We start from the raw sequence: 15,709 nt of genomic DNA on the forward strand, positions 1-15,709 counted from the left end.
TCTTGCGCGGATAGGAGTCTGTGTATTACGAGCAGTTGACTTGTATAATGGTGCGACCTAAGGTAGGAGTACGCAGAAGGACAGTGTGACCATTTTTTAAACTTTTATTTTTATTATTATTATTTTATTTATTTGTTCTTGATTGTTTTAAATCCGTTTTTAATATTTCACGTCGATCGTTCGCCCGTACGCGCGCGCGCGCTACCACGTCCGAGAACGGTCACGATCTCATATTCTTATAATAGATCACAATAGAGTATATAGATAGGTACCGCCGTAGACGTAAAGCGGCCATTTATAATACCAGGCATATCTCTGAAACTAATTACTTTTTGGTTTCATGCAGTTTTTCAATAGAATAAAAAGCACGTAGGTAGGCACTATCATAAAATTTCGTCCGTTGACCGTTCGTAGTATATAATAATATTGTATGTATCGATATCTTGCAGCGATGTTATCTGCTGGAATAATATTCAATGTTTTAAAGCATCGATCACAACAAAAACCTTCAAATAGAACGATTTAAACATGATAATATTCTAAGTTTTCGTATAGGACTTCGAATTTGGTTCATAAATCTATTAGACTTATAAAAACAAGTCGGCCGGAACTACAGTTGTATATATTTATATGATTTTCTGATTGAGACGGATGCAGTCACGAGCAGTTATTGTGCTGTCCATTATAGGTATGTATATCACTATTGAATTTTATATATTATTACATCCGGTATCTGTGCGATTTGTTAGGATAAACCCGATGGACGAACACAAGCCCGGCCGAATATTGATCATATCGAGTCCGGACGGCCGGTGATTCAAATATCACGCATAATACGTGCGAGTTTTTATAATTAAAATCGCTGTCATCAAAATATATACATATCATACTCGTGTGTGTATATATATAATATATTAGTATATTACTCATACTATTATCGAGAGCCCACCTTCATCGAATACGTTCGCCAAAAAATAACAAGGGCGTCGTGTGCGTATACCTCCCAATACTTTTTTTTGTGCGAGGGACATTTTAACTGATTTTATCTATTCCGCGTGTGGAATGAAGAAACAATATATAATACTTATTTTAGAATAATATTGTATATTGTATTACAATATTAAATACCATGCATATTATGATTGAGATGGGTTTTGCGTTATCGCGTGTCCCCGAAGGACACTAATATACCTACTTGGTCTCGACGCGCATGGACCTTATTCGCAAAAAACCGGTTTCCATCACACATTGCCCTTTTCCACCAAAAACCAAAAAAAGATAATATGATTTGCCAAAAAGACGTTTCCGTCCTATATTATTTTTTAGATAATAAACATAAATATAACGTACTAAAATCAGAAAACGTTTCTAATTAATAATTATTATACACAATAAATTGCGTATCACATATGCATTTATTTAAATAATTTAAATTGACATAAAAAATATTATACAAGTATAAATAATATCTAAACCAAGTAATATACAATTAAACTGTAGTTTTTAAAAATTAACATAAATTATCATAGATTCGTCAGTTTAATTTTAAAGATTTGTATACTAAGTTCTATAAAAATGTGATAGTTTAATAATACTTAATATTATTTTTCTGTGGCTTTTGACAAATATCTTGACACAGCTTATATGTCCATTATGGACAATAATTCCTGTATAAAATAGTTCAGTCTTAACAGTTATTTATAAATTTCAAAATACTTTTCTATATTTCCATGTTATACATTACGTACGAGTAATTGCCTGAAAATTGAAATTATTGGTTTTCTGACCTTTATAGTTGGAAACCGAGAATAGTACCTTTTTCGTTTTAGGAAAAAAAAGGGTTGTGGCGGAAACTACTAGTATCACTTTGGTGGTAATAGGTAACATCGGTCTTGTCTCGATTTGCAATTAGTCGTATGCTCAAAAACCTAGTTTTAAAAACGTATATTAAAATGCCTAGCTTACATCACTGTGACATCTTGGATCAAAATATCGTTTTAATTGAAATTAAGCATAAAAATCAGCATAGTTTTTTAAATTAAAAAGATAAAATATTATCAGAAAAATCAGTGCAAATTGCAGCAGTTGTACTACAGGGTTAATTTTAACAAGGGCGAACATGTAATGGATACTTCTATAAATGTTTAAGGGATGTTACAATTGAATTTGCTTTGAATTTTTATCCTGCAAAACTCATATTTTTTTCTATAAATCTAAATTTAAAATGACTCGCAATTTACATATGATACAATTGCATGATTAATAAGGTTGTTATTTATTGTACATACATGCATCAACAACAACGACAATGATGTATTTTATTGGAATGTGTGATATTGAAATATGTGTATAATACGTATTATACTTTGAAGTTTATAAAAACATATTATATCGTTCAGTGCGTAAGCGGATACGGGTGAATAATCAGAGCAAGGTGAATTCGTATATTTTTAAGGAAGTGTTGGTGCGTTTTTTAGTCCCATACCACATATCGAAAACCTTGAAACTGACGCAATTTATTAGTGAATATGCCAGTAGCTAAATCGAAAGTTTTTAATAGGAAGTGCGTTAGTTCACGTATGGTGAAACAAAACAAATAGTTGGGTGTGGTATTGTTAAACGTTCATGAGGAACTCATAAAACACTAAGTTTTGTACGTGTCATGTTGGATAGATATGCATGTAGATATTTTATGAGGTACTTATGGAGGGTGGTTTTTAAAAGTAAATACGAATAGTATTAACTATTAGATATATATTATTATATCGACGTTCGATTAATATAATATTTACTGACAGGTTTGTTTTTGTATAAATACTCGTATTAAATAATAATTTATAAACCTACTTGTATTCATGAACAATATATATTTAATGAATATTTATAAGTTCGACACGTACACGCTTATTTAAATTTAATCGTGCATAGATTTTAATTTTGGTGCGTTTGTCAAATATATATAGACTAAAAAATATTAATACATTATTAATTTTCTAAAAATGTGTATTAGAGACTTAAAAATATGTATTATTATACACAAAATACATACATGATATTATGTATATAATAGTAATACTATGTGGAAAATTCGAGGAACTTATTTTCATAATTATTTTAGAATAAAATAAACATGAAAACAGCCATCAACAACTGATTATGCGAAGTCTGGTCTAATGGGGTTTAATGAGGTTTTACTGTATGTTTAAGTTTTAGAAAATTATGAATCTTTAAAAACAAAGTAATACTATGTTAAATTTAACTTTTGGACAGTTGAAATGAAATTATTTGTTATAGTACGTTTCCTGACGTTAAAGTCGATAAAATAAGTATAAATACCAAAAATATTATTGCATTTTGTATATTTTAGTCTTTAGATATAATTACATACTTAATAACCCATATTTCTGATATTCTTGCTGCAATTATAATTTCCTAAGCCCAAAATTCGTATAAATTTAAGAAATACATACAATATTAGGTTTGGGCTATATAGAATTTCAAATATTTATTTTTATTATTTCATAACCTTAAGCCAAACAAATATGTAAATAAAGTTATAACTTATTTATCAAAATTATTAATGAAAACAATGAACAAAGACCGCTAAGTGCTTACAAAAAATGCAAGCATTAAAGGAAATTGTTTCTTATTCTAAAAAACAATATCATTCCGTGTTTTTTCATGTTGATTTTATTTATATAATAATTAATAGCCAATAGAACTACTTTACGTTTTTTTGTCTAATATAATTATTAGGAATAATAACCAATAGGTACGCATAATGGCATATTTTTTTTTGTAACAGATAATTTTAGTATATTTGAATTGGAAATTTTCTATTAGATTTATAAAGATAGTATAAAGTATCAATATTTTTAAAATATTTAGTATTTCTATTTACAAAATCCAAAATTCTGAAAGCATTACTAGCTGATAAATTAATATGTCGAGAAAAATAAAGCTTATCCTCCAAAATTATGTGAGTCTCTAATGAAATTAACCCTATTTAAATAGAATTTCCTAGTCTAAAATTAAAGAATATATGTTTTCACGTAAAAGAGACCCACTTACGTGAAAACGATATTACCTGATACTTATTAGTTAGTTGTGTTAAGAGGTAACTAGTTTAAAATACTCCATTCATTAAGCTTATCATTTATCAATGTTAAGCTGTAATTTAATACAATAATTTAATGAGTGAATAACCGAAAATACTTTAGCACCATCAGCGAACACTATAGCATCAATAGGGGTGTCGAATACACTAGGTAAAACATTTATAAATAAGATGAATAATAAAGGACCTAAATATGATCCTTGCAGTACTTGGGTTCCAAGTGTACTTTAATATTAGTTGAAACCACAGAAAGAAATTTTACGACTTTAGAACGATTTATTAAATAATATTTAATTACATTTATAAATGATCCATTTTAATCGAAATGTTATAGTTTCACCAATAAAAGTAAATGGTTAGTTTTGTCGAATACTTTTTGGAAATCCGAATACTTTAAATCACTTGGTGCTCGTCATTACAAGCTTAAATTATTTTAGATTGGTATAAGACAGGATTAATAATAAGTATCGATTATTTTTGTCTAAAACCATGTTGATTACTAACTAATTGTTAAGAAAGTGTGATAGCTTTTTAGAGATAATGGTTTCAACTATTTTAGGAATAGCAATAATTTGCTTTATCACTAGTCTATTCTATTCTATAAGACTTTTTCAAAATTTCAGAAAATATACCCATTCTAAAGGATTTATTAAAAATATAATATAATGGTTTTACGAGAACATTTCTACAATTTTTCAAGTAAATAAACGGAAGTTTATATTGTAATATTTCAGTTTGTGTATCAAAAACCCTTCGAAAAAAGAATAACTTTTTTTTTTTATGACCTTAAGAATTTTAAGGTCTTAAAGTAAAACTTATTATAATTTATTTAATATAATATGTGTATTGTAATTTTATATACCAATTTTATTAACAGGATTATTATTGGATAATGTTAACATAATCGAGTTCTATCAATTGCTACACTTCAGGCCTTGCTAAGACAAATTTTATCAGAGGTGTGTTTTTAATATACAAAAATCGAAAAATGTATATTTTATACACACATCACTACAGTTGACTTGTTTCGCTTCATTATAAATTTATAATTTATTAAAATAATGTTCTACAAAAGTCTACTTTTGAAATATTGTGAAATAATATATTGATGAAAAAGTCTACAATAAACTATTATCTACACGTCCTACACTACTTATATAGGTGTAGAATGTGCATATTATATCGATGTAATAACATGCACATAATAATATAATATTATAAGAAACATATGTGATATTTATAAATGAATGTGTACATTAATGATTACAGTGTATGAATATTTAACAATCAACATTTTTTGCGAATAGAATTATTTATTGTAATACTTCAGTTTTGGTAACAAACATTATCGAAATGACGACAGTTTTTCACATTAATTTAGGACCTATTTTAATTTTATCCAAGTGCATAGGTTTAATTGATAATTCATATACCTTGGAACCGAATGGATTATTAGTTAGGAAAATAAATTCATCTTTTAAAGTATTTCTAGAAATAGCACGGATGATTGTGTTGTTGGTATGCACTTACAGATACTTTCATCACCTTGATCCAGTATTTCATATATTTCAATATATAAATATAATTAAATTTTGGAATGTTATTATCGCAGCCAGAGTATCAACAATATGGATAATCGAGTAACTATACATATATATATATATTATAAAGGTTTTATACTTAAATTAATTTAAGTGTTTAAATGAATTTGTTGTTTTAAATTTACCTACTTATTTGTTATATATTTAAAAAAACTTATTATTTATCATGTTAATATAAATTTACAAATATTTATGATAAAAATTAAGTTGATAATAATACCTAATTTGATCCAAAAGAAACTTGTAATTTAAAAAATTGTTCATTTATTCATATATATATATATTAAATCTAAGCATTTTGTTCAAAATATTATACAGTACTTGTAGTATTTCTTAAGGACTTGGGAAGTATAACGAAGTCGAAAAACCATTTAAAATAATAAAAATTTAATAATGTTTAATTTAAATTCAATTTCATTTTAACTTTAATAATTTATGATTTCAGATTTATTAATAGCGTCATCGAATTTGATCAAAAAATTAAACCACTTTTAACAAATTTTTCAATACCGCAGCATTCATTAAAACAAAAGGATTGGTACAAGATTTATATTTCATTTATTTTATACTTTGTTGGAATTAAAGTTTTATACGCCCATATAATGCCCACAAAGTTGATAAACATTAATTCATTGGTATTGAGTTTATTCAATCCACCGTTTGTTATGGATTACGTAGTTACAATAACTTCGTGTTTCTTTCTTCAAAACCTGTACGTCAGATTTCAGTCGGTAAATGATTTGTGGAAATGTCTTCCTCCTGGATTAGTCGCTGTTCCAGGCCTGTGGACAAACATCGAAATAGTGGTTTTGATGGAAAACACACGGCTGATGCACTCTGAACTCTGTGAATTGTTAAAAAAATTTACACTAGGTTATGGACCATTGTTATTGGGTTTCTACACATTCAGCTTTATCTCTATGCTTATTGGTTTTTATTTCATTTTCAACGCTGAACCATTAACCAATAATCAATATTCGGAAGAAAAATATGTGATAGTAATACCAATTTTACTTCATGTACAAATTTTCGCGTTTATGATAGCTATTATCGTTTTTGTTTCATCCATAAACGAAAAGGTTAGTAAATAAACCATAATATTACACAGTACACTGGTTATCTCCGTATTTTCTTATGCATTTATTCATATTCGAAATTTGTATCATCTTAGACATTAATTTCTATTAACATCTATGAATTAAAAATATGTTCTCCAAAGACATTTAGTAATTGCAAAAAGAATTTGAATAAATGTATGGGTATAAGTCGTTGAAAAATTATACATACCTATAATAAAACAAAATAAATTAACTCTCAAATTGCTTATAATAACGATTAATCAAAAGTATACAAAAACTTTTTTTATAATTTAAAAATAAACATTATAAATAATAATATGAAAAAAAAACCTATTTTCATTTTACTTTTACAGCGAATGAAAATGATGTCCTATCTACGATCATACCAAATTTCAAATTTACACCCGGACATAAAACGACAAGTAAAATTGATTTGTATAAATAGTTTGTATACTTAACCATAAAACATGATTATTTAAATTACCAATGATCTATTTGTATATGTTTGTTACTATTTTTATTTAATCATTTAGATAAAAATGTTTATGCAACAAATTTCAGCCAATGATATGGACCAAATTTCGGCGTTTGGGTTTTTTGATATCAAATTAAATCTTGTTACATCAGTAAGTACTAGTAAAGTCTTGGTTAAATAATCTTATTAAAGTCGTATATTTCTTTTTCGTCTTTTATACCGATTTATATAGTACACTTAGAAACATTCAGGTGTATATTTTTAAATACTCGTAATGCCATGTGTTAATAATATATCAATATTTTTGGAATTTTTTTGCATGTATAATGTATATTACATTTTCTAGTTTTTTTGTTGTTATTTAGAGTATATTACATTTTTTAATTTAAACGTTTGTTTGCAGGTACTTGTTCTATTAATAACTGGAATATCGACAATGATTCAAATGAAAGATCACCCAATAATATTACAATTTAACTATGAAACTAAATTGTTTTATTCAAAAATAGCGAAAAATTAATTTTAACGTAAATAATTATATAATTATTTATAAATGGACGAATGTAAGTTACTAGAGGAGATATAGTAGTTAATTTTTACCAATTAGTTCGTTTCTACACCAAAAATACCCACATTTATAAGTTTACATAAACAAATTAAAAATGCCTATGTTATTTTTTGCATCTGAGAACTTTTAACGAGAGACCTTAATTTTAGATTATAATTGTTCATATTTAAGAGACCATTAAAATAAATAGTTTTTAGATAAAATGTATATTTTTTACTTACATTTAATACGCACTTATATTTGTACAACTCTTATAAAGTTATAAGTAACAACTGATTTAAATACATTTATTTATCTATTTATTTTATATGTGTTATAATTAAATATTAAGAGGTGGACTGGTACATAAAACGAGGTTCTCATTTTAAGAGTTTGAACGGATAAAAAAAGTGTCTAGATAAAAATAAATAATAATTTATAATAGGTATTAAAAGTATCTAGGTTGACCAAAATTTTCATATAGAATTTTCTATGCTTACAAAATCACGAAAATATGTTAATTGCCTTGACATTGCTAAAATGTGTATAGATAGTTCTTTAAAATTTAATACAAGTGATTTAATTAGTAAGTTTTTTACTAAAAACCTAAAAACCTAATTTTTTTATAATGATATTTTATGTTTTAAGATGACTGTTTTTTTAAACACGATAATAATATTACATTTGGAGACGAAGATTGAAATACAGACATATTTGAGTTGCATTATTGTTAATATTTTTCTCAGCTGATAGTATAATGAATTGTTGTAATTAAAAATGTATTGAGGCTCAAAAGTAATCTCAAATTTATTAAGGATACCTTAACGAGGTATGATAAATCTATTAGTTGCCGTTTCTGTCATTTTGACTCCCAGAAACAGCACTTCAAGTGCTGATTAATATAATCATAATTATATTTTATAGCTTTTTATCAATATCAGAATTATATAATTGATTCCATGACACTACTAACTATCAAGGGATTAATATACTAAAACAGTGATAGTAAATGTTTGTCGAGAGTACGTTAAAAGCTGTTCAGTTGGTATAGATCACCGGAATCCAAATTAGTTTAATTGTAGTAATTAGTAACTAAACGTGCAGACATATAGAAAAATATCAAACAAATCAAAAACAAACATCTGCATTCATTCATAACAAAAATCATTATAACACGAGTGTTCACTGCAGTAGGTATCTTAATGAGTCGCTATAGGCATTTGTATGCAATTAATTGTTTGAACACATATTTACTTTAAAATTATTAATATGAAATTAACCATGTATTTCATCATTCTTATGAGTCGAGGTTAGATTAATAATTTGTGTTATACTTTTTCCATCCTCATTAAGTTGGATTGTTCAGTTATATCTCAATACTACATATATCCAGTCCGATGGTAAGAAACGGCTAAACGTAAAAAGCCGTAAAAGGTATCAATCGATTAGAAATATTGTGCAGATGAAAATAGAGGAACTCGCAAACAGATTGGTTAGATGGCTTAGAAGTTATAACCAAATTAATAAAATGTATGTTCAACTTTTTTTTATAAAAATATAGCTGATGTCACACCAAAAACACTTCGTTTAACACCGTGAAAAAAAAACTAATCTAAAAAAAATTAAATTTAGTAATGATTAAATCATTAAAATACGTGATATAATATGGAAACAAAGTATAATGCCATTTTATAAGTTTGCAAATACCTATGAGGCTATGACTACAAATAAAGTCAATTGTACAGTGAAATACTTAGTCAACACATTGATTTTTGATCTGATTTGATTTTGAGAATTTTTTTTATTATTTGAAAAACACAATTTACAAAGTATTTAAAGAAATAATAAGAATTACCTACACTTGTAAGCTAAGCTTGAGGTGATGTGTGGAATAACAATACAACATGATATTTAGTCAGATTGCTTAATTTAACAAATAATAACAAACACTGTACTTATAATAAAAGAGAGATAAAAAAAACATATTGTTTAACTACTTGACAGGACGTGTAAGTATGCGTAAATTAATACAAATAAGTAACCACTATAGTATTTTTTGTAATATTAATAATTTATAAACAATATGTTGACTATAAGCATTTAACTTTACAATTATTGATTTTATTTGTCGTCATTGGTATTTATAATATTATAAAATATAGAATTTCACTTAGTTCCCATATTATATCTTTTAAAGATTTTATCATTAGTAAATTTAATTTTGTGTAACTTGGCTATTTTTTTTACACGGAGTTATAACGAAGTGTTTTTTATGTGATAAATAATATTATGTATACATATATTATTTTAGAAAAAAATAATAATTGTGATATTATTTAAGCATATTATCATTACTTAAGTACCTTATAGCAGGTAATATGCATTATATGTAGCTATTCTCTTGTATAATATATTTATATAAGTACAGTCAATTAATAAAATTGTCGATTTTATAATATCGGTTTTCTTATCTTGCAACACCTGATTCATAATATTATAGTTGCAGGGTCGTCAACGGCGGTCTGCGGACATTCACGAAGGTTGTAAATTGCAATAGAAAGAAGGGTTATTAATTTATTATTATCGCATATCACAATGTATTTAAGCCATTCTCTGTGCTATGACTATGCGTTACAGTCTAACCACTCCCATACAGAAGAACAATATCCAAGGCTTTATATTGAAAAGTTTATACGGAGATAAAGGACATATTCTTAAGAAAATTAAAATATTTATAAACTTTATAATAATAAAACTGTGAAAGAAAAGTTCTAATCTCAAAAATCCTATCTGATAGTAGTAGTCAAAAATTATTTTATGATTATGCGTCTATTATATGTAGGTATATTATACTCGATACCGTATGTTGTGAATGTTGGTCAGCGGGTTGATGCAGGGCCTGATTTAATAAAATTAGGGTCAAGTGCACAATTTTTCAAGTCAAAAAAATGTTCTAGAAAAAATCTACATAGAGGGGGGGGGGGAATGTTGATAATAAAAAAATATTTATATTTTAAAAGCATAGAGTAAACTCTATTATATGGTTTAAAATGTTAAATGCCAAAATACCTATCTCAAAACTCATAAAATATTTGTACGTTATTTCATGTACTATAAATACAATTTGGTTACTTGGTCTAGTAAATTAAGGACAATGAAAAGACAATGCTAATTAAATAACATAACAAAATTATACTATATTAAAATATTAAAAATACTTAAGGATTTTATTATATGAATTTAAATTAAAATAATTAATTTTCAGTCTTCCATAAAATTATAAAAATGGAAAATGACTTATTAATTTAACAATTTATTTTATGAGTATAATATAATAATTAAAATGAAATAAAAAATGTCCAATTTCTATAATTTCTATTTTTATAACATTTTATCATACGGAAGTTTAAATTAGTTATTGGGTATCAAATATTTCTGATGTTCAAACAATTTTCTATTATTATTATTTAAAATTTTTTTTTTTGATGGCAACTGATTAGCACTGAGGTGTAGAATGACAAATTAACCAAAATTCAACTGACAATTTAATGATAAGAATATACTAAACTTTGTACATTGACAGTTGGTATTACATTTTAAAAATACATTTTTGTGGAATTAATTTAAAAAAAAACAATTTTCTACAACTTACACAGCGCGGGGGCCCCCAGAAATTGGGAGCCAAGTGCAAGTGCTCCATCCGCACTTGCATAAATCAGGGCCTGGGTTGATGCGCGTACCATTAAATTCCCATCACTCATTGCAGTTATTTTATCATGGTACCCAGTATTTGGTGTTGAATTCGGTAGAGAAGATAATTTAATATTATATTATATATTTTATGTTTTAAGTAAATTTGAATTTGCATCGTTATAATTCAATATGATGAGAAACTATAATTTCGGTTTCGGGTAATATATAGTGTAACATCACGATTAACCACGAGTCACGACAGTTTCCTCTACTGTAGTTCGCGCATAATATTTTATGTAGTTAAGGCCTACCCGGGGTAACCGTAATATAATAAAAAACCTAACGTGACATACTACTTGTGACAATAAGCACGACATATTGATTTACGAGCTTAACATTACCGATTATCTAAGGTTGTGAGGAAACTAGCCGTAATCAATCGTAATATACTATTAAATATTTATATACCAAATATGTGTATTATTTATGCTGGAAAATGAATGGCGACATAAAGTCTAACCATTCGTCGTATAAATTATTATTATTATTATTACCATGAGATGTGAAATGTATAGTGACACAAATAATTTTTATCGCACACATGCATATAATTTTAGTTGGTTTAAATACTGCAGTCCCTCGAAGACGCACTCGGCTAAACCGTCAAAATTCATACTTAATACATCAAATCAAATTTAACAATTCGATAAATCTGTTTTAAAAATTCGAAACACAAGATAAAACACGATGCACCAATGGATGAGGCAACTGTTACTATATTATATTGTCTCGTAAGACGCTCTTTTTTCAGTAGTAAACATAGTTATTATATAGTGGTACGAATAAACTATATTTTTTTTATCGAGTTAATATTATAGTTTTTATGCGTGAGAAATAACGTGGTCGAATAGTTGCCTATACAATACCCCTCGATTGATTCAACTATCGCTCGGATACCATTGTAAAAAACATTATTTAATGACGAGTTAGAATTGTACATCACGTTTTATTTGATTTACTATAATAATAGTGTTTAAAAGCTTTTGAGTTACTATTGTTTAGTTCTTAAAGAAAACAAATATAATATTAATCTTTATAATTCTCATCTTTTAGAAAGAGCCATTTTTGGGCGCTGAATGCCGTGCTTAGAATTTTCATTGTTATACTGGTCCGTTTTTTTGTTTCTGACTTGTAGTCACTATGTTCGTATAGCGGAATACCTATTTCCTCAGGGTGAGTTTAGTTGTTGGTTGGTAGTTGTCGACGAAAATGACCTGTGAATGTTGTCCAATGGCATTTGTCGTGGTGTTAATTAGCCAGTGAGCCAGTGTGAAATGTGTGAAATGAATAGAAAATCTCTTATTATTTAGGGGTGTGATTGGGAGGAGGGTTTATTTTTCAATAATATAACAATAAGCTTTAAAGTATTGAGAAAAAGTATTTTTTTTAGCTTGGAAAATATTTTATTGAATTCCTAAAATGGTTCTATAAAGATTTTAAAATAATTAAAAAATAGCATATATATATATATTGTATGTTTATAATACTGTTCCAATGATTCTGCATGATATTATTGCGAAACAATTAAGTTAAATTATTTGAGGTAATTTAACAGTATCACACAGTAAACTCATTAATTTGTTGACTTTTAAAAACAAACTGCCGAATTCTTTGTTAATATTAATTAAGATTTAAATTTATTGTGACTTTTTTTAGACAAATAGTAAATATCTATGCATTATATCTGTGGCTTATATAACTTGGTGTTAGTTTTAGGACTTATTTTAAATGTAGAAGGTAAATTGCGTCCTCGAAAAAAGGGTATAATTCATACATATTTATGTTTTTAGACTTTTCAAAATTACAATTGAGATTCATCAGACAGTCAGATAGAAGGTATAAAGTAAAACTATACACAAGTATACATATATACATTTGTTATTAGACAGATGAATCGTTAGCTAACTTATTAACTATCTTAAATTGAAGGGATGCAATTGATTCCATTTCATTGATCCATTTCAAAATCATTGGATGCTCTTTCATTTGTATTGATGTGGCTATTCCGGTAATTAATAATTCTAACATCTGTTAACAAAATTAAAAATAGAACAATTTAAAAAACAAATAAACTGGATAACTTGAATGATGTATACATTTTAAATTAATATATTCATTATCGATTAATTAATAGATATACATTAGTGACAAGTATTTTTTTAACCTATTACGTAATTTTTACTTACTCACCGACATAACGAGATATAAATTAATTTTGAACAATCCAAAAGCAGTAATTTCATCCGGTTCATAAACTGATATTTGATTCATAAACATTTTAATCTAAACAATAAAATAAAAATAATTACAAAATGGTAAACTTATATATCGTATATACTTATGTATATCGTCGCATTTGTGATTCGAATACATTGTTTTTGAGTAATAAAAGCAAAGAAGAATGGTTTTAAAATGTATATTACTTGTAGTTTTATGTGTAAGGATAAGTTTGACATTCGGTTTAATCGTACATAATATATAATTTTCCTCCTCTGTAAAAATATAAAAATTGAACATTAATTTCCAGCGTTAAACATATACTTTCATTATTTACGGAATTTATTCAAAACGCTTACGTTATTGTTACCTTGTAATTTATAAACGATACCAAAACCACGATAATCATCACAAAAAAGACGGATTGTCCGATTGCCAAGTAATTCATTAGTATTCTAAATACGTTTTCGGTGAAACTGAACTGCGGTAAAAAATAACTGAATGAAATCACGAAAAAAAAATTGAAGATCGTATTAATAAAATTGGATGCAAAAAAAGCTACGAGCAACGGGCCGTAACCCAGACTAAATATTCTCAACAGTCCACTCAGTTCGGAGTGTAACAACCTTAAGTCATCAATCAGAACCGCTATTTCCATGTGCGTCAATTGATCGGGAACTGCGATCAATCCGACTGGGAGACGTTTCCACAGGTCGGTTAACGTTCCAAATCTGATGTACAAGTTATAGAGAAAGAAACACGTGGAAATAACTACTACAAAGTGGACAATGAACGGTGGTCCGAAAATATGATTTGAGAGCAAATGGACATCCACTGTACGCGGTGGCCACATACATAAATGAATTAATTTGAGTCCGAAAAAATATATGAATAATGAAATAAAAAACAAGTTCCAGCGGTTTTTGCTTATTGAACGTGGTCGGGTCGACAGACGCGATAAAAGTGGAATGATTTTTCGGTCGAATTCAACAATGCCATTGATCAACCTTGAAAAAGAAAATAACGACGTTAATCAGGTTTTTACATTTTTTATTTGATTTTATTGAATTAAAGTTTTTTTTATAAAGTTTAAAAATATTTCTGCATTATTTTCAATAGTCAGTTATCTAAAATTTAGTCGATATTCTTAAATTATGATATTCATATTATACGTCTTAGGTAATAATAAATAGCTAATATTTTGTTTACTTACTTTATACTTTTATATAGGGCTCTCACATACAATATCGGGCCCCTAGCTGTACTAAATGTTTGTCCGGGCCCTTTATAAAAATTACAAATAAATTTCAATGGGCCCCTGTACTCAAGGTTTATCAGCCCCCCCTTGTGGGGGCCTTGCTTATATAACGTAGTCTGATGTACTTAGGTTTTAAATAAAGAAAAGTAATATGATACTTTAGTTAATTATACACTTATTTTATTATAGGCAGTGTATTTAATTGTTTAATTAATTTATATATCGCCAGAACTTCTAGTAACTAAACATTATACGAGTACAGTAGAACCTCCTTAATGTGGCTCTAAGTTTTATGAAAGTTCAAATTAAATTAAATAACCAAAAAACGTGTATCAGAGATTTAAGAATATAGGTATGTATTATAGCATCCAAAATACATACATGATAGTATAATGTAATGATATGTAGAAAATTCGTGGAACACGTTTTCATAATTATTTTAGAATAAAATAAACACGAAGAAAGCCTTTAACGGCTGTCCGGATTAAGCGAAGTCCAATCTGATGAGGTTCCACTGTACATTTTAGCTTTAGAAAATTGTGGATTTTTAAAAAAAAATTCATACGACGTTAAATTTAATTTTGGACAATTGAGTTGAAATAATTTTTTATATTAAGTCAATAAAATAAGTATAAATACTAAAAATATATTTGTATATTATA

General features: G+C 27.0%; 2 protein-coding genes across 3 annotated transcripts; one reads left to right on the forward strand and one right to left on the reverse strand.

Moving 5' to 3' along the window:
* The first annotated feature begins 301 nt into the window (after nucleotides 1-301).
* On the forward strand, nucleotides 302-8,142 carry LOC132930967 (uncharacterized). Of its 2 annotated transcripts, none has more exons than XM_060997097.1 (5): nucleotides 302-688; nucleotides 6,164-6,797; nucleotides 7,151-7,219; nucleotides 7,331-7,423; nucleotides 7,676-8,142. In XM_060997097.1, the coding sequence occupies exons 2-5, from the start codon at nucleotides 6,321-6,323 to the stop codon at nucleotides 7,790-7,792; spliced, it is 756 nt and encodes a 251-aa protein (XP_060853080.1). In that variant the 5' UTR covers nucleotides 302-688; nucleotides 6,164-6,320; the 3' UTR covers nucleotides 7,793-8,142. The 2 variants fall into 2 exon arrangements, with proteins under 2 accessions (XP_060853080.1, XP_060853079.1); XM_060997096.1 differs by lacking the exon at nucleotides 302-688 and adding an exon at nucleotides 4,555-5,757.
* Nucleotides 8,143-13,453: 5,311 nt separating this feature from the next.
* On the reverse strand, nucleotides 13,454-14,167 carry LOC132930030 (uncharacterized). Its single transcript, XM_060995688.1, has 3 exons — nucleotides 13,996-14,167; nucleotides 13,763-13,855; nucleotides 13,454-13,600 (listed from the first exon to the last, which is right to left on the reverse strand). The coding sequence occupies exons 1-3, from the start codon at nucleotides 14,026-14,028 to the stop codon at nucleotides 13,454-13,456; spliced, it is 273 nt and encodes a 90-aa protein (XP_060851671.1). The 5' UTR covers nucleotides 14,029-14,167.
* Between the last annotated feature and the right edge of the window lie 1,542 nt (nucleotides 14,168-15,709).

Source organism: Rhopalosiphum padi, chromosome 4, assembly GCF_020882245.1.
Source record: "Rhopalosiphum padi isolate XX-2018 chromosome 4, ASM2088224v1, whole genome shotgun sequence".
NCBI lineage: Eukaryota > Metazoa > Arthropoda > Insecta > Hemiptera > Aphididae > Rhopalosiphum > Rhopalosiphum padi.

Excerpts from the sequence above, each read along its gene's own strand:
- LOC132930967 (XM_060997096.1), top strand. The coding sequence starts at position 5,471 with ATGACGACAGTTTTTCACATTAATTTAGGACCTATTTTAATTTTATCC. Across the intron at positions 5,758-6,163 it reads TCAACAATATGGATAATCGA|ATTTATTAATAGCGTCATCG; the intron begins GTAACTATACAT and ends TTATGATTTCAG. Across the intron at positions 7,220-7,330 it reads ACCCGGACATAAAACGACAA|ATAAAAATGTTTATGCAACA; the intron begins GTAAAATTGATT and ends TTAATCATTTAG.
- LOC132930030 (XM_060995688.1), bottom strand. The coding sequence starts at position 14,028 with ATGTCAAACTTATCCTTACACATAAAACTACAA. Across the intron at positions 13,856-13,995 it reads CCTTACACATAAAACTACAA|ATTAAAATGTTTATGAATCA; the intron begins GTAATATACATT and ends TTTATTGTTTAG. Across the intron at positions 13,601-13,762 it reads ATTTATATCTCGTTATGTCG|ATGTTAGAATTATTAATTAC; the intron begins GTGAGTAAGTAA and ends TTTTGTTAACAG.